The 20,960-nt window shown below is 57.8% G+C and overlaps 2 protein-coding genes across 8 annotated transcripts in view; one reads left to right on the top strand and one right to left on the bottom strand.

The window, feature by feature from the left end:
• Window positions 1–7,665, bottom strand: part of LOC137455453 (zinc finger protein 850-like) — a 33,839-nt gene extending 26,174 nt beyond the window's left edge. For 4 of the 5 annotated variants that reach the window (XR_010990831.1, XM_068166289.1, XM_068166288.1 and 1 more), the window contains exons 1-2: window positions 7,536–7,665; window positions 325–414 (exon numbers count right to left, since the gene is read on the bottom strand). The gene's annotated coding sequence lies outside the window, so the exon portion shown is untranslated. The remainder of the gene's footprint in view (window positions 1–324; window positions 415–7,535) is intronic. The other variant, XR_010990830.1, reaches the window with a different exon arrangement.
• Window positions 7,666–8,213: 548 nt separating this feature from the next.
• Window positions 8,214–20,498, top strand: LOC137455444 (zinc finger protein 345-like). Of its 3 annotated transcripts, XM_068166261.1 has the most exons (4): window positions 8,214–10,184; window positions 16,592–16,681; window positions 16,906–17,018; window positions 17,269–20,498. In XM_068166261.1, the coding sequence occupies exons 3-4, from the start codon at window positions 16,948–16,950 to the stop codon at window positions 18,494–18,496; spliced, it is 1,299 nt and encodes a 432-aa protein (XP_068022362.1). In that variant the 5' UTR covers window positions 8,214–10,184; window positions 16,592–16,681; window positions 16,906–16,947; the 3' UTR covers window positions 18,497–20,498. The 3 variants fall into 3 exon arrangements, with proteins under 3 accessions (XP_068022362.1, XP_068022361.1, XP_068022363.1); XM_068166260.1 differs by having other exon boundaries at window positions 16,592–17,018; XM_068166262.1 differs by lacking the exon at window positions 16,906–17,018.
• Window positions 20,499–20,960: the final 462 nt, after the last annotated feature.

Genomic DNA, 20,960 nt, shown 5'->3' on the forward strand with positions numbered 1-20,960 from the left:
CCTAGCAGCATTGGCAGGGTGGTTCCTGGCCCAGGCTCTGTCATTTGATCTCTCCTGGCTCACACAATGGAGGCAGCAGCACTGACCTAGGAACACCAAACCACCTCCAACCTTCTCCCACCACTTTCCATACCCCAACCCCAACCAACACCACCAGCACACAACTGACCCCCACGAGTCTGGGGAGTTCCCAGATTCACACCTCAGCTGATGTCCTTCAGGGGCCCTGGAGAGGTGAAATGTGCAGAGCAGGTGGGGATGTAGGAGGTTAGAAGGAGCCCTGGAGACTGGGGTCCTGCTATTGCCCCACTCTGGGTTCCTTACCTGCTGGGCTGCTCCAAGGGGAAGATCTGCAAACTCTGCTCTTCCCCAGCACACAGGGGCAGGGATGATGGAGAGAGAGTGACTCAAACCCTGACAGAGAGAAGCAAAGGGCTCAGAGGAGAGCACTGACCTGCAAGGCATGGCTCAGCACTGCCCAGGACCAGGCAGCACAGCTCAGCCTTGCTGGGGGCAGTTCCCAAGCACAGCAGCACAGGCACAGCACACAGCCAGGGCTGCTCAAGATGGGAGGCCTCAACAAGTGCAGACTCAGCTCCTTGCCCAGCACACAGCCCCCAGCACGCAGCTGCAGGGCAACACCACAACACAGCTGCCTCCACACAGCCTCTCCCAGGCCTTGCCTAAAGCTTCTTCCCACTGCCTGCCCAGGGCTCTGCTGCCTGCAGCTGCAGTTGCCAGCAGATCTTTCTCTTGGTCCCAGCTCTCCTCCCTGGCCCTGCCCCCACCACACCCACTCTGTACTCAGCTCTGCCCTGCACACACCTCTCTGATGGCCACTCCCCAAGAGGAGATCAGAGCAGCCCTCAGGACACACACAAAGGGAGGTTCATGATCTCTGGAGATGCAGCAAAGGGGGAAGGGACTTGCTCAGCTTCTTGCTAAACCTCTTCAGCCCTCACAGGGATGCTGACCCCTCCAGCACCCTTCACACACCTGCAGCCCAAAGAGACTCAGTGGAAAGGGTTTGGCTTCCTTCTCTCCCTGACCATTTCTCTCAGCTTTCTCTTTGCAGTTCTCCTGGAGCTGCCACTCCACTTCCCCAAGAGAAAATGAGGTTTGATGGGAGGGCACAGTGCCCAGGGGCTGTTGTTCATCTCCCAGCTGACACATGCAGAGTTGCAGCACAATTCACTCCTTTCAGCTCCTCAAATGCTGACAGATTCTGCCATTTCCGGCACAAACATTTGACACCTGGGCCCTGGATCCTCTCCCCTTTATGAGGGGACAAGGCCTAATTCCTGCCTGGCCATTCCCAGTCCCTTCCCTCATGCCCAGCCCATCCATGTCCCTGCTGCCTTGGCTCTCCCTTGGCCCTGGGTCCCCCACTTCTACTGCCCCTGCAGCTGGAAGGGTGGAGTGGGAAATGCTGTGGCTGAGGAAGCATCTAAGGAACTGGGCTGGAAGCAGGAGCACAAGAATGGAAGGGGCCTGAGACTAAAGGCTGGGATCAGCTGGAGGGCTGAAAGAACAGCACCAAGCCAAGGGGGGATTACAGATGAGGGCTGGGGAGGGACCCTGCAGCCACCTCATGAAGCAACTGAGGAGAGGAAGGGGGACAGAGAGGGAGTGAGACCTCAGGTGACTCCTGCCATGGGGTATGGCTGGGGTGTGTGGCTAGGAGCCCTGAGTGCCTGCTTGGGCTGTGCTGGAGGCAGGAGGGGTCAGGGGACTGTCCTGAGCCAGGCAGGGTTTGGGGCTTTGAGCTTCTGGGGTCAGCTGCTGTCAGCACCATTGTAGGTAGGAGCCAGGCAGAGCCTCACAGCTGCTGAACTAAGCCCTCCCAGCCCCTGCAGCCTTCAGCCTCCATCTCTCCATCTAGTGTTCCATCTCCACTCACTTGCTGCCCTCTCAAAGTCCCCAGGGCTGATCTACACACCCAGCAGGGCCCAACAGGAGCCCCTGGATGACAGCATGGAGGAGAATCCCTGTGGTGGGGGGAAGGCACTGGGATGTCTTACACCAGAGAGGAGAGACCTCCAGAAGGGACAGCAGAGACCAGAGGGACACCAGAAAGTGTCATCTCTCTTAGTTCATTCCCACAGGGCCTGCACCCACTCTTTACAAAGGAACAGCACAGGCTCTCCAGCCTCCTTTTCCCTTCCTCTCTGCTCCCAGGAACAGCTTCTGGGATCTCTCTCTGCAGAGGAGCTTTGAGGCCTTGGCAACGCTGCCAACTGCGGTCTGGAGCGGTCTGGCTCACCTGGGAGCTGCCTACCAGAATCTGTTACTGCATCTCTTGGGTATGGGGGCAGCAGGGGCAGAGAGGCATGGGGGAGGGGGAAGGCATTTGGAGCCTGGGGTTCTGGCCTGGTTTGGTGGAGCTTTGGAGGAAGCTTTGGCCTAGGCAGGTTGCTTGGGTCCCGGGGCCGAGGTGCACTATGGATCGTTGTGGATTTGATGCTTTGCACTGCAGGATGCAGCTCTGAACAGCACAGCCATGGAAACTGCCCAATTCTATCCAACCCTCTGGGCACAGCTTGACATCAACTCCTTTCACCAGGCTCAAAGAGAGCCTCTCTGGCTCCTTAAACCTAAGGCAATACCCTGCAGAACAAGATGGAGGAGCTCAAGGGGACAAGCTGCAGAGGTGGCCCAGGGCAACCGCCTGAGGTCCAACAAGAGCAAGGGCAGGGTCCTGTCCCTTGCCTGGGACAATCCTCACAATCAGGACAGGCTGGGGGAGGAGGGGATAGGAAGCAGCCCTGCAGAAAAGGACTGGGGGGTGCTGCTGGACAAGAAGCTGGACAGGAACAGACAGGGGGAGCCTGCAGCCCACAAGGCCAAGGGCAGCCTGGGCTGCACCAAAAGCAGCAAGGCCAGAGATGGACAGAGGGCATCCTGGCACTTGGCTCTGCTCTGCTGAGGCTTCACCTGCAGCACTGCAGCCAGCTCTGGAGCCCTCAACACAAGAAGGACATGGACCTGATGGAGAGGGCCCAGAGGAGGGACACAGAAATGATCAGGGGCTTGGAGCAGCTCTGCTACCAGGACAGGCTGAGGGAGCTGGGGGTGTTCAGCCTGGAAAGGAGATGACTCTGGGGAGACCTAAGAGTGACCTTCTGCTACCTGAAGGGGTCTACATGAAGGCTGCAGAGGGACTATTTGCAAAGCCTGCAGGGACAGCACCAGAGGCAATGGCTTCAAACCAGAGCACAGCAGATTGAGATTGGAGGTGAGGAACAAGTTCTGCACCAGGAGGCTGCTGGAACACTGCAACAGGTTGCCCAGGGAGGGGGTTGAGGTCCCAGCCCTGGAGATGTTCAGGGTGAGGCTGGACAGGGCTCTGGGCACCCTGATCTAGTGGAGGATGTCCCTGCTGACTGCAGAGGGGCCAGGACTGCATCACCTTTGCAGGCCCCTTCCAACCCAAACCACTCTAGGATTCTAGGAGTCTAAGTGCAGCCTCCAGGGAGAGGAGGAAAAAGATGAGGCAGAGGAGGACAATGAAGAGGACAAGGAGGAGAAGAACCAAAATCCCTTCCAAAGTCCTCCAAACCTCTGCCAAATTCCTTGAGAGCTCTTCCAGCTCTGCAGAGTTCATTCTGGAGAGAGCTGAGGGAGTTTCTAGGCTCAGGGATGTGTTACACACTCTGCACAAATGCTCCAGAAGCTTTCCAAGTGCCCTCAAAACCATCAGCACAGCTCTGCCAGCACACAATGCCAGGTTGCAAGGGACCCCAAGGCTCAGCTGCTCCAACCCTGCCAGCTGACACTGGACTGGAAAGGAGCTGGCCCAGCCCCTGCCAAGCTGAGCCTCCCAACTCTGCCCTGCAGGGGAATCCACCACTGCCCTGGGGAGATGATTCCAAGGGCTGACTGAGAGGAACAAGCTTTTTCCTCTGCAGGGCACTGTTCCACTTCAGCTCAACTCTTGCAGCAGCTCTTTGAGATCTGCCTTTGGAGCATCACAAACTCTGAAGCAGTGCAGGGAAAAGCAGCTCAGCTTCAACTTCCCACTGCCTGAACGCTCACATTTTAAATGCCAGGCAGGGGCCAAGCTCACACCCAGCCCCCAAGCTCACATCCAGCCCCCAAGCTCACACCCAGATCAAAAGTGCAGAAGCAGATCCCAAGCTCAGATGCAGCTGCCATGCTCGAGAACCAACAAATAAGCTCAGGACCACTTCCCAGGCTCAGAAGCAGCTCCCAATGTCAGAGCCAGCAAATCAGCTCAGAATCACTTTGCAAGCTCAGACCCAGCTCAAAAGTGCAGAACCAGCTCCCAAGAACCACCAAATAAACTTAGAACCATTTCCCAAGATAAGACCCAGCTCCCATGTTCAGAAGCAGCTCCAAAGCTCAGACCAAGCCCTCAAGCTCAGATGCAGCCCCAAAGCTCAGACCCAGATCACAAATGCAGAAGAAACTCCCAATCTCAGATGCTGCCCCCAGGGTCAGACACAGCCCCCAGGCTCACACCAACATCCCAAGCCCAGAAGCAGCCTCCAAGCTCACAGCCAGCTCAAAAGGGCAGAACCAGATCCAAAGCTCAGATGCATCTACCAAGCTCAAGAATCAGCCACTAAGCTCAGAGGTGGTTCCCAGGCTCAGACCCAGATCAAAATGCAGACCCAGATCCCAAGCTCACACCCAGATCAAAATGCAGAGCCAGCCCCCAAGCTCAGACCCAGATCAAAAGTGCAGACACAGATCCCAAGCTCAGACCCAGATCAAAATGCAGACCCAGCTCTCAAGCTCAGAAGCAGCTCCAAAGCTCACACCCAGCACTCAAGCTCTAGAACCAGCTCCCAAGCTCAGACTCAGCTCCCATGTTAGAAAGCAGCTCCAAAGTCCAGACCAGGCCCTCAAGCTCTAGAACCAGCTCCCAAGCTCAGACTCAGCTCCCATGTTAGAAAGCAGCTCCAAAGTCCAGACCAGGCCTCAAGCTCAGGCCCAACCCCCAAGCTCACGCCCAGATCAAAAGTGCAGACACAGATCCCAAGCTCAGATGCAGCTCCCAAGCTAAGAACCAGCAAATCAGCTCACACCCAGCCCCCTGGCTCAGAGCCAGTTCCACAACTTTGCTTATTTCAAGTTCCCTTCATTGCAGTTCTGCTGAGTGTCCAAATTGAAGCATTCAGAGAATGCTTTGGGCTGGAAGGGACCCCAAAGATCAGACAGCTCCAACCCCCTGCCATGGCCACAGGCACCTTCCACCACACCAGGCTGCTCAAGCCCTCATCCAACCTGACCCTCAGCACCTCCAGGGAGAGGGCAGCCAGCACCTCCCTGGGCAGCCTGCTCCAGGCTCTCACCACCCCCACTCCAAACTATTTCCTCCCAAGCTCCACTCCAAATCTGCTCTCCTCAACCTTCAATCCAGTCCCCCTCAGCCCATCACTCCCAGCCCCTCACAAAAGTCCCTCCCCAGCTCTCCTGCAGCCCCCAACAGCTACCATGAGGCTGCTCCAACCTCTCCCCACAGCCTTCTCCTCTCCAGCCTCAACAGACACAACTCTTACAGACCACCCCCACAGGGGAGCTGACACAGCCCTCCCACCATGCCCATGACCTCCAACGCAGCCTCTCAACCTCCTCACCCCCCTGCTCAACCTCCTGCCCCTCTTGGGGGCACCACAGCTGCACACAGCACTGCAGCTGGCAGCACACAATGCTGCCAGCACAAAAACCATTGCAGCAAAAGCCTCAAACTGAGCACAGCTGCCAAAACCAAAGGGAGCTGAACCTGGCCACAAGAGAAAGGACCAAACCGAGCCAAGAGACTGATCCAACACCCAAGGCTGCACAAAACAACCAGCAAGAGCCTCAAGCAACAGCAGACCTGCAGCTGGGCTGCAAAGCTCTAGGGAAGAAAACCACTCCAGAAGGGCTCCAGAGCCCCAGGGACTGAGAAGCCCAGGCTCTCACTCTCCTCCTGCAGAAGGAAAGCTTGACTTGGCCACAAGAAGCCAAGCACTTCCCCACACCAATCCATGCACACCACTTGACTTTCAACCTCCTTCAAGCCCTTGGCTAGCAGCAGCACTTCCTCAGCCCACAGCTCCAGCAACACCACAAGGCCTTGAAGGCTCTCCTGCACTCCACAGCTCCCAGCCACACACCTTGGCCACCCACAAGCCAAGAAGCTTCCTGCTCACCACTTCTCTTGCCAAGCCTCACCTCCCTTCTGCCCTCTCAGGACACCACAAACTAACCCCAGAAGGCTCCAGCTGACAGCACTGCTTGCAAGAATCCCAGGCAGTTCCAAGGGCAGACTGTGAGCCCAGAGGCAAAACCCAAACCTTTCCCCTCTCCACAGCACTCTCTCCCATTTCCCATTCCTGCCAGCACCTAAGATGCATTTGCTCTGGGGCAGCTTCCTCACATAGCCACACAATTGCCTGGCCTGCAAAAGACCTCTCTGAGCAGCGAGGCCAACTGGCAGCCCCAACACCACCAGGGACACCAAACCATGGCTCCATGGCCACACCTTGCTGCAACACCTCCAGGCATGGCCACTCCACTGCCTCCCTGGGCAGCCTCTGCCAGGCCCTGACCACTCTGGCACCAAACTCATTCCTCCTCCTCTCCAACCTAAGCCTCCCCTGCCACAATTTCAGGCCACTTCCTCTCCTACCACCTGAGCCTAGGCAGAAGAGCCCAACCCCCACCTCACTGCAGCCTCCTTGCAGGGAGCTCTAGACAACAAGGAGGGCTTCCCACAGCCTCCTCTTCTCCACACAAAACACCCACAGCTCCCTCACCTCCCAGCCCAGCAGGGAGCAAAGGGGGACAGGGAAACGGACACAGGGCCAGCCCCCGCAGCCCACCAATGGCTCCGCCTGCAGCACAGCAGCAGCCAAAGGGGGCCTGCAGCTGCCCCTGGCAGGGGGATTCAGCAGCACAAGGAACCCCCAAACACACCCACCCCGACCCCCCCCCCACGCACCCACAACCCCACACACGACACCCACCCACCCCCAACACCCTGCCCTACCCCACACCCCCCACAGACACACACACCCCACAGCCCCCCACACCACCCCCAACACCACACACCCCCACAGCTCCCCACACACTGCCCACACACACAGCTCCCCACAACCAGCACCCACCCCCTCGCAGCACCCCAGCACTCCCCACTCCAAGCCTCACCACCCCGACCCACACCACAGCCATACACAGCCTCCCCCAGCACCAACAGCTCCTACCACCAAACCCACACAGCCCCACGGGACCCCTGCCCAGCCCCACGGGACCCCTGCCCAGCCCCTCAGACGACTCTCTCGGCTCCGAGGCCCCCAGGGAACCTCACAGACTCCGCTGTAACTGCTCAGGCCCCCCACGAACCACCCCCCACAGCCCCACAGACACCATCCCCAGACCTCACGGACCCCTCCGCAATCCCAGCCCCAGGGCACAGCCCTCAGCCCCACGGCATCCCAGTGCCAACCCCAGGAGCCGCTCCCCCAAGCCCCAACCGATCCCCACCCCAGGATCCCCCACTCTGTCCCGCGGGTGCCCACACCTACCCCACAAACGCGGCGAAAGGAGCGCAGAGCAGGAGGAAGAGGCAGGAGGAAGAGGAAGAGCTCGGAGCAAAGGCAGTCGGCAGCCCCGGGCAATGGAGGCCCCGAACCGGCCACGTTTCGGCCAACCGGAGGCGGGGTCTGGGTCCGGAGAGGAAGTCCCGCCCACGCCCGGGCAGCCGCAGCCAATCAGAGGCGGCGGGAGCGCGGCAGCTCCTCCCCCTGGCCGCTGCCGGGGCACAGCGAGGAGCTGCCGCTGCCGGCCGCGACCGCCGTTGTTGCTGCCTCGTGGGGAGCGGCAGCGGGGCCGGAGCGCGGGAGGAGTGCCGGAGGGGCTGGCGGGCGAGCGGCAGCTGCCGGCTGGTGAGCTGCGGCGGGGCGGGAGGGGCTGAGGGGGCCGGGGAGCGCTGGGGGCGGCGGCAGCGGAGCGGGGAAGGGTCTGGCTGCGTGGGGCTGCCGGGGCGTGTGTGGAGTTGGGGGTCGGAGGGGCGTGGGGGGCAGGGGGCTCCGTGGGGCTGGGAGCAGCTTCTGGAGGGGCAGAAGGAGGAGCTGTGGGGGTTGGTGTGGGGGGGCTGTGGGGAGGGATCCGTGGGGTCTGCAGGGCTGGTGTTTGGGGCAGGGGGCAGCGGTAGGGCTGGGGGGGTGGGGTTGGGATCCCTTGGGGCTGAGGGTTGTGACCTGGATCCTTTGGGAGCCTCGGGGGAAAGCTGTGGCTGGGATCAGGATCCCCTGGGGCTGAGGGGGACCTCGGGGCCGGGCTTGGGCTCCTGTGGGGCTGGGTGGGGGTCTGTGGGGGCAGTTCCAGCCCTGAAGCCCCAAACAGCCTCTCCGGACCCCCTGTGCCCCCCCGGGCAGCCCAGGCTGGCCCCTGCCACAAGCAGGACGAGCAAAGGCACAGCCCAAAATGCCTCCTGGAGCCCAGAATGTTCCCCCAGGACACCAAAGTGAGAACCCAGGAGCCTGAACTGGCCCCCAGGGAACCAAACCACCAGCCTGGGACCCCAAAATGCCTGCCTGGGACCCTCGGGTACTGCCCTGGCGCCCCAAAAGTATCCCAAAGGAGCCAGAAATGGCCTCCAAGCCCCAGGGGGCAGGAAAGGATCCCCCCAGAACCCCCAGGGGACCCAGGGCTGGGGGCTCTGGAGGGATTGTGAGCAGCAGGGCCATGGCAGCACCGGTTGGGACTGTGCCTGGCTTGAGGCAAAGAGAACTGCTGGTGGCAGCAACATTCTAGCTCCCTCCTGTTCTTCCCTCTCAGCTCCATCTGGGGACTCCTTTGGGGTCGTCCTTGGTTCCTTTGGGATAGCTTTGGGGTGCAAGGAGGTAACTGAGGGTCCCAGGGAGGCATTTTGAGCTCTCAGGCTGCTGCTGTGGTTTCCCTGGGGGCATTTTGGGCTGGGTTTTGGAGGGTTTTTGTTAGTACCACAACAGATCCATCCCCAAGTCTCTAGAGAGGCAGCACAAGGATCTGTGTCACCGAGTGTGAGCTGCAGACCGAATTTCAGCACAATATTTGTCACGGGATTATGTATCGACTGTCTGGGGCTTTAAGTGGTGCCACAGCCACTGGTCGCTGGAGTCTGTTTTGAATGGCACAGCAATGCCAAAATCCAGTTCCCTTCCCTGCCTCCTGCCTAGGAACAATTCCCATCAGGGCTCCAGAGGGATGCACTGCATCAGGCCTGATCTAGCTGTGGATGTGCTGCATCAGTTTGTCAGTTCCTCCTTGAACTGTTGGGGGTTTGGGTTTGTTGTTGGTTTGTCTTTGGTGTTCTGGATGAGATTTGGGAGGCAGAGGGTTTGTTTCTTGCTGTGCTGCTGGCAAATGCCAGGTGCTGGGGCTGGTATTCTTTTGGCTCCCGGTGACTGCAGTTGGAGATCCTTTAACACTGCAGGAGAAGCTGTGCAGCTCCTCACGGCTCCCTTAGCCAGGGGCTTTGCGTTCCTGAGCACAGTGAGTCTCTGGTTGCAGTTCTGATGCCTCAGAGGGTGAGGAGTCCGGGCTGGGTTGCTGGGCAGCAGCAGCAAGGTCATTTCCTGTGCCTTTTGTCCAGGGTCTCGATCTGGACATTGCTGTGACCCACCTCTGCAGAGCTATTTCCTGGCTCCATCTGCAGTGCCCCCGGCTCCGCTCCGCTGCTCCCGGCGCTCCCCGGCCCCCTCAGCCTCTCCTGCCCCGCCACACTTCACGACCCCGCAGCTCTGTCGCGACAGCGCTGTCTGCGCGCGCAGCCGAGGCACCGCTCCCCTCGCCAGGCGGCAGCCGAAAGGGCGCCCGCAGCCGGCAGGGGCGGATCCCCGGTGCGACTTGGAGGCGTGGCTGGGCTACTCCGGCAGCTCTGATTGGTTGTGGCTGCCCGGCCGTGGGCAGCACCAATGGCAGCGGGGAGGGGTGGGGGAGGTGCTGCTGCGCTGCCGGGGCCTCTGATTGGCTGTGGCTGCCCGGGCGTGGGCGGGACTTCCTCTGCGGCCCCAGCCCTGCTGGCGCTGCCGGCGCCACGTGGGTGCCTGAGGCGGAGGGGCCCGGCCGGGGCCTCCCTCGCAGCGCTTTGTGCTCGGCAGGAGCCTGCCGGGGGCCGGCGGTCGGCAGCTTGGTGTGCGCTGAGCTCTTGGTCAGCCTGGTACTGTGCGTGGCCTTTGTGCGGGCTGCAGGTGGGGTGAGGGAATGTGTGGGGCTGGGGAGGGGTTGGGGAGGTGGGTGTGGGAAGGGTCGGGGTGTGAGGGTTGTGTGGTGGAGTGGGGAAGGGGAGTGTGGGGTTTTGGGGGGAGGTGTTGGGGGTTGTGGGGTGCGGGAGGGTGGTCGGGGTGTAGCGGGGTGCTTAGGGTTGTTGTAGGGTTTGTGTGTTGGGAGTTGTTGGTGCTGGGGGAGGCTGTGTGTGGCTGTGGTGTGGGTCGGGGTGGTGAGGCTTGGAGTGGGGAGTGCTGGGGTACTGCGAGGGGGTGGGTGCGGTTGTGGGGAGCTGTGTGTGTGGGGAGCTGTGGGGGTGTGTGATGTTGGGGGTGGTGTGGGGGGCTGTGGGGTGTGTGTGTCTGTGGGGGGGTGTGGGGTAGGGCAGGGTGTTGGGGGTGGGTGGGTGTCGTGTGTGGGGTTGTGGGTGCGTGGGAGGGGGTCGGGGTGGGTGTGTTTGGGGGTTCCTTGTGCTGCTGAATCCCCCTGCCAGGGGCAGCTGCAGGCCCCCTTTGGCTGCTGCTGTGCTGCAGGCGGAGCCATTGGTGGGCTGCGGGGGCTGGCCCTGTGTCCGTTTCCCTGTCCCCCTTTGCTCCCTGCTGGGCTGGGAGGTGAGGGAGCTGTGGGTGTTTTGTGTGGAGAAGAGGAGGCTGTGGGAAGCCCTCCTTGTTGTCTAGAGCTCCCTGCAAGGAGGCTGCAGTGAGGTGGGGGTTGGGCTCTTCTGCCTAGTCTCAGGTGGTAGGAGAGGAAGTGGCCTGAAATTGTGGCAGGGGAGGCTTAGGTTGGAGAGGAGGAGGAATGAGTTTGGTGCCAGAGTGGTCAGGGCCTGGCAGAGGCTGCCCAGGGAGGCAGTGGAGTGGCCATGCCTGGAGGTGTTGCAGCCAGGTGTGGCCATGGGGCCATGGTTTGGTGTCCCTGGTGGTGTTGGGGCTGCCAGTTGGCCTCGCTGCTCAGAGAGGTCTTTTGCAGGCCAGGCAATTGTGTGGCTGTGTGAGGAAGCTGCCCCAGAGCAAATGCATCTTAGGTGCTGGCAGGAATGGGAAATGGGAGAGAGTGCTGTGGAGAGGGGAAAGGTTTGGGTTTTGCCTCTGGGCTCACAGTCTGCCCTTGGAACTGCCTGGGATTCTTGCAAGCAGTGCTGTCAGCTGGAGCCTTCTGGGGTTAGTTTGTGGTGTCCTGAGAGGGCAGAAGGGAGGTGAGGCTTGGCAAGAGAAGTGGTGAGCAGGAAGCTTCTTGGCTTGTGGGTGGCCAAGGTGTGTGGCTGGGAGCTGTGGAGTGCAGGAGAGCCTTCAAGGCCTTGTGGTGTTGCTGGAGCTGTGGGCTGAGGAAGTGCTGCTGCTAGCCAAGGGCTTGAAGGAGGTTGAAAGTCAAGTGGTGTGCATGGATTGGTGTGGGGAAGTGCTTGGCTTCTTGTGGCCAAGTCAAGCTTTCCTTCTGCAGGAGGAGAGTGAGAGCCTGGGCTTCTCAGTCCCTGGGGCTCTGGAGCCCTTCTGGAGTGGTTTTCTTCCCTAGAGCTTTGCAGCCCAGCTGCAGGTCTGCTGTTGCTTGAGGCTCTTGCTGGTTGTTTTGTGCAGCCTTGGGTGTTGGATCAGTCTCTTGGCTCGGTTTGGTCCTTTCTTTTGTGGCCAGGTTCAGCTCCCTTTGGTTTTGGCAGCTGTGCTCAGTTTGAGGCTTTTGCTGCAATGGTTTTTGTGCTGGCAGCATTGTGTGCTGCCAGCTGCAGTGCTGTGTGCAGCTGTGGTGCCCCCAAGAGGGGCAGGAGGTTGAGCAGGGGGTGAGGAGGTTGAGAGGCTGCGTTGGAGGTCATGGGCATGGTGGGAGGGCTGTGTCAGCTCCCCTGTGGGGGGTGGTCTGTAAGAGTTGTGTCTGTTGAGGCTGGAGAGGAGAAGGCTGTGGGGAGAGGTTGGAGCAGCCTCATGGTAGCTGTTGGGGGCTGCAGGAGAGCTGGGGAGGGACTTTTGTGAGGGGCTGGGAGTGATGGGCTGAGGGGGACTGGATTGAAGGTTGAGGAGAGCAGATTTGGAGTGGAGCTTGGGAGGAAATAGTTTGGAGTGGGGGTGGTGAGAGCCTGGAGCAGGCTGCCCAGGGAGGTGCTGGCTGCCCTCTCCCTGGAGGTGCTGAGGGTCAGGTTGGATGAGGGCTTGAGCAGCCTGGTGTGGTGGAAGGTGCCTGTGGCCATGGCAGGGGGTTGGAGCTGTCTGATCTTTGGGGTCCCTTCCAGCCCAAAGCATTCTCTGAATGCTTCAATTTGGACACTCAGCAGAACTGCAATGAAGGGAACTTGAAATAAGCAAAGTTGTGGAACTGGCTCTGAGCCAGGGGGCTGGGTGTGAGCTGATTTGCTGGTTCTTAGCTTGGGAGCTGCATCTGAGCTTGGGATCTGTGTCTGCACTTTTGATCTGGGCCTGAGCTTGGGGGTTGGGCCTGAGCTTGAGGCCTGGTCTGGACTTTGGAGCTGCTTTCTAACATGGGAGCTGAGTCTGAGCTTGGGAGCTGGTTCTAGAGCTTGAGCGCTGGGTGTGAGCTTTGGAGCTGCTTCTGAGCTTGGGATCTGTGTCTGCATTTTGACCTGGGTCTGAGCCTGGGAACCACCTCTGAGCTTAGTGGCTGATTCTTGAGCTTGGTAGATGCATCTGAGCTTTGGATCTGGTTCTGCCCTTTTGAGCTGGCTGTGAGCTTGGAGGCTGCTTCTGGGCTTGGGATGTTGGTGTGAGCCTGGGGGCTGTGTCTGACCCTGGGGGCAGCATCTGAGATTGGGAGTTTCTTCTGCATTTGTGATCTGGGTCTGAGCTTTGGGGCTGCATCTGAGCTTGAGGGCTTGGTCTGAGCTTTGGAGCTGCTTCTGAACATGGGAGCTGGGTCTTATCTTGGGAAATGGTTCTAAGCTTATTTGGTGGTTCTTAGGAGCTGGTTCTGCACTTTTGAGCTGGGTCTGAGCTTGCAAAGTGATTCTGAGCTGATTTGCTGGCTCTGACATTGGGAGCTGCTTCTGAGCCTGGGAAGTGGTCCTGAGCTTATTTGTTGGTTCTCGAGCATGGCAGCTGCATCTGAGCTTGGGATCTGCTTCTGCACTTTTGATCTGGGTGTGAGCTTGGGGGCTGGGTGTGAGCTTGGGGGCTGGGTGTGAGCTTGGCCCCTGCCTGGCATTTAAAATGTGAGCGTTCAGGCAGTGGGAAGTTGAAGCTGAGCTGCTTTTCCCTGCACTGCTTCAGAGTTTGTGATGCTCCAAAGGCAGATCTCAAAGAGCTGCTGCAAGAGTTGAGCTGAAGTGGAACAGTGCCCTGCAGAGGAAAAAGCTTGTTCCTCTCAGTCAGCCCTTGGAATCATCTCCCCAGGGCAGTGGTGGATTCCCCTGCAGGGCAGAGTTGGGAGGCTCAGCTTGGCAGGGGCTGGGCCAGCTCCTTTCCAGTCCAGTGTCAGCTGGCAGGGTTGGAGCAGCTGAGCCTTGGGGTCCCTTGCAACCTGGCATTGTGTGCTGGCAGAGCTGTGCTGATGGTTTTGAGGGCACTTGGAAAGCTTCTGGAGCATTTGTGCAGAGTGTGTAACACATCCCTGAGCCTAGAAACTCCCTCAGCTCTCTCCAGAATGAACTCTGCAGAGCTGGAAGAGCTCTCAAGGAATTTGGCAGAGGTTTGGAGGACTTGGGAAAGAATTTTGGTTCTCCTCTTCTTTGTCCTCTTCATTGTCCTCCTCTGCCTCATCTTTTTCCTCCTCTCCCTGGAGGCTGCACTTAGACTCCTAGAATCCTAGTGTGGCTTGGGTTGGAAGGGGCCTGCAAAGGTGATGCAGTCCTGGCCCCTCTGCAGTCAGCAGGGACATCCTCCACTAGATCAGGGTGCCCAGAGCCCTGTCCAGCCTCACCCTGAACATCTGCAGGGCTGGGGCCTCAACCCCCTCCCTGGGCAACCTGTTGCAGTGTTCCAGCAGCCTCCTGGTGCAGAACTTGTTCCTCACCTCCAATCTCAATCTGCTCTGTTCTGGTTTGAAGCTGTTGCCTCTGGTGCTGTCCCTGCAGGCTTTGCAAACAGTCCCTCTGCAGCCTTCATGTAGACCCCTTCAGGTAGCAGAAGGTCACTCTTAGGTCTCCCCAGAGTCTTCTCCTCTCCAGGCTGAACACCCCCAGCTCCCTCAGCCTGTCCTGGTAGCAGAGCTGCTCCAAGCCCCTGATCATTTCTGTGTCCCTCCTCTGGGCCCTCTCCATCAGGCTCTCTTTGAGCCTGGTGAAAGGAGTTGATGTCAAGCTGTGCCCAGAGGGTTGGATAGAATTGGGCAGTTTCCATGGCTGTGCTGTTCAGAGCTGCATCCTGCAGTGCAAAGCATCAAATCCACAACGATCCATAGTGCACCTCGGCCCCGGGACCCAAGCAACCTGCCTAGGCCAAAGCTTCCTCCAAAGCTCCACCAAACCAGGCCAGAACCCCAGGCCCCAAATGCCTTCCCCCTCCCCCATGCCTCTCTGCCCCTGCTGCCCCCATACCCAAGAGATGCAGTAACAGATTCTGGTAGGCAGCTCCCAGGTGAGCCAGACCGCTCCAGACCGCAGTTGGCAGCGTTGCCAAGGCCTCAAAGCTCCTCTGCAGAGAGAGATCCCAGAAGCTGTTCCTGGGAGCAGAGAGGAAGGGAAAAGGAGGCTGGAGAGCCTGTGCTGTTCCTTTGTAAAGAGTGGGTGCAGGCCTTGTGGGAATGAACTAAGAGAGATGACACTTTCTGGTGTCCCTCTGGTCTCTGCTGTCCCTTCTGGAGGTCTCTCCTCTCTGGTGTAAGACATCCCAGTGCCTTCCCCCCACCACAGGGATTCTCCTCCATGCTGTCATCCAGGGGCTCCTGTTGGGCCCTGCTGGGTGTGTAGATCAGCCCTGGGGACTTTGAGAGGGCAGTGAGTGGAGATGGAACACTAGATGGAGAGATGGAGGCTGAAGGCTGCAGGGGCTGGGAGGGCTTAGTTCAGCAGCTGTGAGGCTCTGCCTGGCTCCTACCTACAATGGTGCTGACAGCAGCTGACCCCAGAAGCTCAAAGCCCCAAACCCTGCCTGGCTCAGGACAGTCCCCAGACCCCTCCTGCCCTCCAGCACAGCCCAAGCAGGCACTCAGGGCTCCTAGCCACCCACCCCAGCCATACCCCATGGCAGGAGTCACCTGAGGTCTCACTCCCTCTCTGTCCCCCTTCCTCTCCTCAGTTGCTTCATGAGGTGGCTGCAGGGTCCCTCCCCAGCCCTTATCTGTAATCCCCCCTTGGCTTGGTGCTGTTCTTTCAGCCCTCCAGCTGATCCCAGCCTTTAGTCTCAGGCCCTTTCCATTCTTGTGCTCCTGCTTCCAGCCCAGTTCCTTAGATGCTTCCTCAGCCACAGCATTTCCCACTCCACCCTTCCAGCTGCAGGGGCAGTAGAATTGGGGGACCCAGGGCCATGGGAGAGCCAAGGCAGCAGGGACATGGATGGGCTGGGAATGAGGGAAGGGACTGGGAATGGCCAGGCAGGAATTAGGCCTTGTCCCCTCATAAAGGGGAGAGGATCCAGGGCCCAGGTGTCAAATGTTTGTGCCGGAAATGGCAGAATCTGTCAGCATTTGAGGAGCTGAAAGGAGTGAATTGTGCTGCAACTCTGCATGTGTCAGCTGGGAGATGAACAACAGCCCCTGGGCACTGTGCCCTCCCATCAAACCTCATTTTCTCTTGGGGAAGTGGAGTGGCAGCTCCAGGAGAACTGCAAAGAGAAAGCTGAGAGAAATGGTCAGGGAGAGAAGGAAGCCAAACCCTTTCCACTGAGTCTCTTTGGGCTGCAGGTGTGTGAAGGGTGCTGGAGGTGTCAGATTTGGGCAGGAGACAGAGACTCCTCCAGCATCCCAGTGAGGGCTGAAGAGGTTTAGCAAGAAGCTGAGCAAGTCCCTTCCCCCTTTGCTGCATCTCCAGAGATCATGAACCTCCCTTTGTGTGTGTCCTGAGGGCTGCTCTGATCTCCTCTTGGGGAGTGGCCATCAGAGAGGTGTGTGCAGGGCAGGGGTGAGCACAGAGTGGGTGTGGTGGGGGCAGGGCCAGGGAGGAGAGCTGGGACCGGAGAAAGATCTGCTGGCAACTGCAGCTGCAGGCAGCAGAGCCCTGGGCAGGCAGTGGGAGGAAGCTTTAGGCAAGGCCTGGGAGAGGCTGTGTGGAGGCAGCTGTGTTGTGGTGTTGCCCTGCAGCTGTGTGCTGGGGGCTGTGTGCTGGGCAAGGAGCTGAGTCTGCATTTGTTGAGGCCTCCCATCTTGAGCAGCCCTGGCTGTGTGATGTGCCTGTGCTGCTGTGCTTGGGAGCTGTCTCCAGCAAGGCTGAGCTGTGCTGCCTGGTCCTGGGCAGTGCTGAGCCATCCCTTGCAGGTCAGTGCTCTCCTCTGAGCCCTTTGCTTCTCTCTGTCAGGGTTTGAGTCACTCTCTCTCCATCATCCCTGCCCCTGTGTGCTGGGGAAGAGCAGAGTTTGCAGATCTTCCCCTTGGAGCAGCCCAGCAGGTAAGGAACCCAGAGTGTGGTAACAGCAGAACCCCAACCTCCTGGGCTTCTCTCAACCTCCTCCAGCCCATCCTGCCCTCCACATTTCACCTCTCCAGGGCCTCTGAGTTGGGAGTCTGGGAACTCTCCAGAGTGGTGTGGGTCAGTTTTGGGGCAGGAGTTGATGTTTGTGTTCAATTGTGGAGGGTGGTGGGAGAAGGTTGGAGGTGGTTTGGTGTTCCTAGGTCAGTGCTGCTGCCTCCATTGTGTGAGCCAGGAGAGATCAAATGACAGAGCCTGGGCCAGGAAGCAGCCTGCGAATGCCACCCGGCTCGATGAGAATGGGACAAGATCACGTGTAAGTCCCAGATTACCTCAGGGCACTGTTCACAGGAACCTGGGGTCTCAGCACAGGTATTAGTGGTCTGAGCCCACACCATGGCAAAAACTGATGGTTTGAGGTCCCCTCTGCATTCTTTCCTCCGGCTGGGTGTTGGGAAGTATTGGGAGTCAGGGACTCTCATGACCCAGGTACGATCTGAGGGTTTGAGCTTCTGGGCTCAGGCCCATCTTCCCTAGGGCCCAGCTGTGAACCCTTCCTCCCACAGTATGGCCTCACAGAAGGACCCAGACATGAGCTGGGAGGAGAAGCAGCACCCAAAAACCACGTTGGAGAAGCTAATGTGCAGCTCCAAGGCAGGGGAGGAGAGGAAGCAGGAGAAAAGACATTACAAGATGGAGGATGATGATGCTGTGGAGAATAATGACTTTGTGGAGGATGAGTATGAAGAGGAGGATAATGATGAGGATGAAGGTGACCAGGATGAGGAGAAGAAGGAATGTATGGAGGTGGATGAATCCAAAGCAGGTCCCTCAGTTCCACTCAAGCAGCTGAATCAGTGCTCTGAGTGTGGGCAGAGCTTCCCACATGGCTCAGAGCTGGTGAAGCACCACTGCCCCCACCCTAGCACCCGGCCCTTCATCTGTGGTGACTGTGGCAAGAGGTTCAGCTGGAATTCTCAACTCATGCGGCACTGCCTTACCCACACTGGAGAGAAACCGTTCACCTGTGCCGACTGCGGACAGAGCTTCTCACAGAGCTCTGACCTCACCATCCACCGCCGCACCCACTCTGGTGAGAGACCATACAGCTGTGCAGAGTGCGGCAAGCGTTTCACTTGGAGATCTTCCCTCAAGCAGCACCACAGTGTGCACAACACTGAGAAATGCTTCACTTGCAGGGACTGCGGCAAGAGTTTCAAACGCAGTGACAGCCTCACTATCCACCGCCGCATCCACACCAGGGAGAAGCTGTTCCCCTGTGCTGAGTGCAGCATCAGCTTCACCACAAGTAGTTTATTCCTCCAGCACCAACTCATCCACAGCGGGGACAAACCGTACAGCTGTGCTGACTGCGGCAAGAGATTCAGATGCAGTTCGGACCTCACCAAGCACAGAAGTGTGCACAACACTGAGACGGTTTTCATCTGCACGGACTGTGGCAAGAGTTTCAAACACATCTCCAGTCTCACCATCCATCGCCGTATCCACACTGGAGAGAAGCTGTTCCCCTGTGCTGAGTGTGGCAAGAGCTTCACCACAAGCAGTTTATTTCTCCAGCACCAACTCATCCACAGTGGTGACAAACCATACAGCTGTGCTGACTGTGGCAAGAGCTTCACCCAGGGTTCTAAACTTACCCAGCACCGTCGGGTGCACACTGGAGAGAAACCTTTCACCTGTGCTGACTGTGGTAAGAGGTTCACCCGTAGGAGCGGGCTCAATTACCACTGCCGCAGCCACACTGGTAAGAACGCTTTCAGCTGCCCTGCCTGAACCAAGAGCTTCTGCAGCAGCTCAAACCTCACCAAGCACCATCGCACCCATAGCAGTGACCAGCCCACACTGCTGGGGAGGCATAAATAGGTCCCCCCAGGGTGTGCTGGGGTAATCGTGATCCCTGTGAGAGCCTTTCCAAGACATTGAAGCAAAATCACCTCTTTTTCACCTTCATTTCTCAGAGGCTGGAGGCTCCAGCAGGAACAAAAACCTCCTGCCCTTCTGAACTCCAATTGGTGCTGATGAGAACAATTACAGTGCTGAGTCAGCACAGCTGGAGCTGCCATTACAGATGGGCAGAGCTTTGCTAGGGTCTGCCTGGTTCTTCACCAATGCTTTGTGTCTCCCTGGGGTAAGAACCCCTCTCTGTCCATTGCCCAATTGTATCAATAAAGCCGAAATGTTACCTAAATCTTCTGTGTTTGCTTTTATTTCAGACATCCCTGCTACAATGCCCTAATTTTGGGGCATTTGTTCTCAAGGAATGGGGTGGACCTGTGTGCCCAGTTCAGGGAGGGGAAAATGAGGTTCTCAGAGGAGTCTTGAGGGGCATCTCAGAGGCATTCTTCAGGGGCTTTCAGGTGTTTTAGCTCTTAGGTGTTTGGGATTTGGATGGTTGTAGGATTGACTTTTGGGATCGTTGGAGGGTGTGGGGGGAATCTCATGGAGATCTTTAGAAGAACTCTGAAAGCTTCTGTTGGCTTATCACTATGGGGCTGGAACAGGTTAAAGAGCTGAGAAGAGGTTAAGTTGCTTGTTCCCCTCCCAAGACACAAGTGAGGGAAACATAACACACACACAAATCAAAAAACCCTCTGGGCTGAGATAAGGACTTGAGATAAGATCAAAAGAGTTGAATCCAAAGGAGATCCCATTATGCACACTGACCTGAGGATGTTTGCAGAAAGAAGCTGTTGTGATTTGGGAGACCAGTTCTCTCACCACAGGCAAAAGAAAGACTCAGACAAACAGATTGCAAAAATGGTGGAAAGTTTAAATGGAAAAAAACAGTGAAAGTTTTACAGAAAACCATAGGCATTGTGACAAAGAGAGAGAGATCCCAGAACATACCCAAGAACATCCCATCCCCACCTGGGGGTACACCCAACCCCCACCCACCCAGGGCTCTTTCTCCCCCTAAACCCAGCCTTGGGCCTGGGCAGACCCAAGGGAGGCAGCTCATGCCATTTTACCTAGGCAGTGGAGAGGGATGAAAGAGGAAGTAAGGACCCTGTGCAGATGTTTTATAGAGGAGCAGGGAATTATGGGTGAAATACCTGGTTTCCTGTGACCACCCAGTGGGCTGGGTCCCCTTTTGGGACCTCCCAGGTGTGGTCTGTGCAGTGGCATCTGGGCCAGCACCAGCCTAAACCACCACAGAAGCACAGCAGTGAGCAGCAGCAGCAGCGAGCAGCAGCTACAGCCCTCTCCCTCAGCAAAGTGACAGCACCTGATAGCCAGAACCCAACAGCAGCAACCAGAACAGGAAGCCTCTCATGTTGCAATCTGAACTTCAAGCCTTGTAGTACTTTGCTCCAGCCAGCACTGTCCCTGTGAAGGTGGCATGAGGCAGGAGGGTGTGGAGTAATGGCAGCAAATTTTCAGCTTAACCTTTGATATTCCCAAGCTCTCATTCTGTGCCATCTGCACCCCATGCCCAGCAGCAATCAGCAGGCACACCTCAGGCACTGTCCACTCTCACTCCACATGAGGTCACTTTGCAGTACACAGAGGGCTGCTCACTGCAGGTGCTCTGCAGCTCCACTCTGTTCCAGCACAGTCTGGGTCAGTCTGTGCCTAGTCTAAATGCTGCAAATGCTGGGGCTGTGTTTCCATCTCTGGGGCAACTGAGTCCAGTGACTCCTTCCACACCTCTAAGTGAAAGCAAACTGTGGCTTGCATCCCAGTACTCAGCTTCCAACACATCCAGATGTGGGGATCCTCCTGTCACGCCAGAAACAGACTGTTTCCACCTCTCATAGATTGATGGTGTCAGAGCACTCTGGGCACCTGTATCTATCTCCTACGGTTGGCCAATTCACTGATCAAATGAGACAACTGGAGGATAACATGACACGTGTCTCTTTGGTTTCAGCCTTTGAAACTGTCTGGAAAAATTGAGAATTGCATGAAAGAGCTGAAAGATTCCATATACCAATTGGCACAAAAAGCTAATTCCAATTCTTCCTCCAGGTGGATACAAGTTTCATCTGTGAGGAATAGACCTCCTCCAAGGAGGTCATTCCAAAACAGATCAAACCAAAACAGACCACCAAGGCAAACACGTAGGACTATTTGGATAACTCTGTGTGATCAGTTTGGTGAGAACACGAACAGATGGGATGGTCAACCAACTTCCAATCTTTTCAGGAGACTGAGGGAATTGCAAAGTGACAGAACCCGAGGTAGCAATACCAGAAGGGTAGCTGTTACTTCCACAGTTCCCCAGAACAACTATAAC

The sequence above is a fragment of the Melanerpes formicivorus genome, unplaced genomic scaffold (assembly GCF_026170545.1).
Source record: "Melanerpes formicivorus ecotype bairdi unplaced genomic scaffold, bMelFor1.0.p_v2 SCAF_99, whole genome shotgun sequence".
Classification (NCBI taxonomy): Eukaryota; Metazoa; Chordata; class Aves; order Piciformes; family Picidae; genus Melanerpes; species Melanerpes formicivorus.

Bases quoted from the DNA above. Each gene is read 5' to 3' on its own strand.
- LOC137455444 (XM_068166260.1), top strand. From the start codon at position 16,948: ATGACAGAGCCTGGGCCAGGAAGCAGCCTGCGAATGCCACCCGGCTCG. The intron at 17,019-17,268 runs GTAAGTCCCAGA...TTCCTCCCACAG, and splicing joins AGAATGGGACAAGATCACGT to TATGGCCTCACAGAAGGACC.